Raw genomic sequence first — 2026 nt, forward strand, 5'->3', positions numbered from 1 at the left:
GCTTCCTGCAAAACAAACGTAGGAAAGTCATACTCTCATCAAATTGATGGCACTTTCATTTTCATTATCTAGAATGATTCAAAGTAAGATGAATTTACGCTAATGATCTTTCCATTTGTGATGGGATGCTTGTGCAACATTCTGCTAAATTTGGAGAAAACCACAGCTTAATTTCTGTTTCTTTCTAGATATGGGCTTTCTTCTTCTAACCTTCCAATAACCCTCTTTAGATTTTTTGTGCTGAAAAACTTACTAGTCTAAAATTTTTTATTGACTTCCAAGTTTCCAGTTTCCACTTCCATCTTGATAGATAATTAATGCAACCAATACAGCAGGTTTAAATAATTTTGTGTTGATCTTTTGATTGTGTTGAGATGACCATGAATCTAAGCATAAGTATGTGTGTGATCACAGAAGTGAGACCATAAACTAATCAAAGCTCTTCTTCCTCACAGGTCATTAAAGCATATCCCTTTAGGTAAAGTGTTATGTTAAAGATCTTTTTTTTTTTTTTTAAGTTGTCATTTTGTCATAAATGTATTGATGCATGTTGAATTCTGCCTGGATATTTGCTGTAGTGAAGTCTATGGAGAATCAGGTCCTAACGTGGTTATGGGGCTGTTTTCTAACAAGCACAAATTTGTTCTACTAAAATTTGCCACACACACACATCACAGCTCTGATGGTATCCCAGTTCAGCTGAGCTATTTTCTTCCTCCTCAACATTTTCCCAAGGACCCCTCTGATTTCCTTGTTCCTCAGGCTATAAATGAGGGGATATAGTAATGGAGTAATGTTCGTGTAGACCAGAGACACCATCTTGTCTCGAGCTGGTGAGTAACTGGACTTAGGACGAATGTATATGAAGGTGGCACATCCATAGTGTAGCAAGGTGATGGCCAAGTGTGAAATGCAGGTGGAAAAAGCCTTGCCCCTTCCCACAGAGGAGGTGACATGTAACAAAGCTGCAGCAATGCAAACATATGAGGTCAGGATTAAGAGGAAGGGGAACAGCAGGAGGAGCACACAGGCAGCCAGTAAGGGCAGCTCAGGGGTATAACTCTGTGTGCAGGCCAGGTGCAGCACAGCAGGAACATCACAGAAGAAGTGGTTGATACGATGCGACTGACAGAAAGGTAAGCGAAAAACAGCCACTGTCAACCCCAGGGCAACGGCAAAGCCTCCCAGACAGCATGCCACAGCCAGCCTCAGGCAGAGTCCCTCACTCATCACAGCTACATAGTGAAGTGGCTGACAGATGGCAACGTAACGATCATACGACATGGCTACCAGGAGGAAGCATTCAGCCCCACCGAGTGCCACAAAAAGGTGCATCTGTGCAGCACAGCCTATGAAAGAAACGGTGCTGCCGTCCACCACTATCAGGCTGAGGAGCGCCTTAGGGACAATGACTAGAGTATAGCAGAGCTCGATGACAGAGAGCTGACAGAGGAAGAAAAGCATGGGAGGACGGGAAGGCTCCATGACCACTGCCATGAAGATCATCACATTCCCTGCCAGGGTGACCAAATGGACAATAAGAAAGATAAGGAAGAGGAGGACCCGGAGACAGAGCAGCTCAGAGAAGCCGAGCAGGAGGAACTCCATGGTTGCATCAGTGCTCTTATTGTCACTCTCCATGCAGCCTTCACATGGCATCTACAGGGAGAGAAACAGAAGGCAGACAGTTGAATTTGACCTGATGCCTGGCAATCAATTCCATATAGGAAATAATGTTGCAGTACTGTAGAACAAGTGTAGTAAAGCTCATCATGTGAGGAGGAAGGTGATTTCATTTAAAAACAAAACTGATTTCACTTAGTCACATTCAACACACTCTCAGATCAATAGTCTCACAACCACCAAGGTTCTTGTGCCCAAATGATCTGCCTAGGATTCTTTGCCGTGACATTGATGACTAGGAATGTCAGCTGTTGGGCCTTCTGAGTTGTTCTTAAGTTGGTGACCATGTGCAGGTTTTGAACATACATTTGGTACCCTTTAAGAGTTGACACTGATTAGTTTC

General features: G+C 43.5%; 1 protein-coding gene across 1 annotated transcript; it reads right to left on the reverse strand.

The window, feature by feature from the left end:
* Positions 1–337: 337 nt before the first annotated feature.
* Positions 338–1659, reverse strand: LOC309409373 (olfactory receptor 10AC1-like; the record flags this gene model as incomplete). The annotated part of the gene is made up of 1 exon (XM_082005510.1): positions 338–1659. The coding sequence occupies one exon, from the start codon at positions 1657–1659 to the stop codon at positions 649–651; it is 1011 nt and encodes a 336-aa protein (XP_081861636.1). The 3' UTR covers positions 338–648.
* Between the last annotated feature and the right edge of the window lie 367 nt (positions 1660–2026).

The sequence above is a fragment of the Phaethon aethereus genome (assembly GCF_964289735.1).
Source record: "Phaethon aethereus genome assembly, chromosome: 1".
NCBI classification, from domain to species: Eukaryota; Metazoa; Chordata; class Aves; order Phaethontiformes; family Phaethontidae; genus Phaethon; species Phaethon aethereus.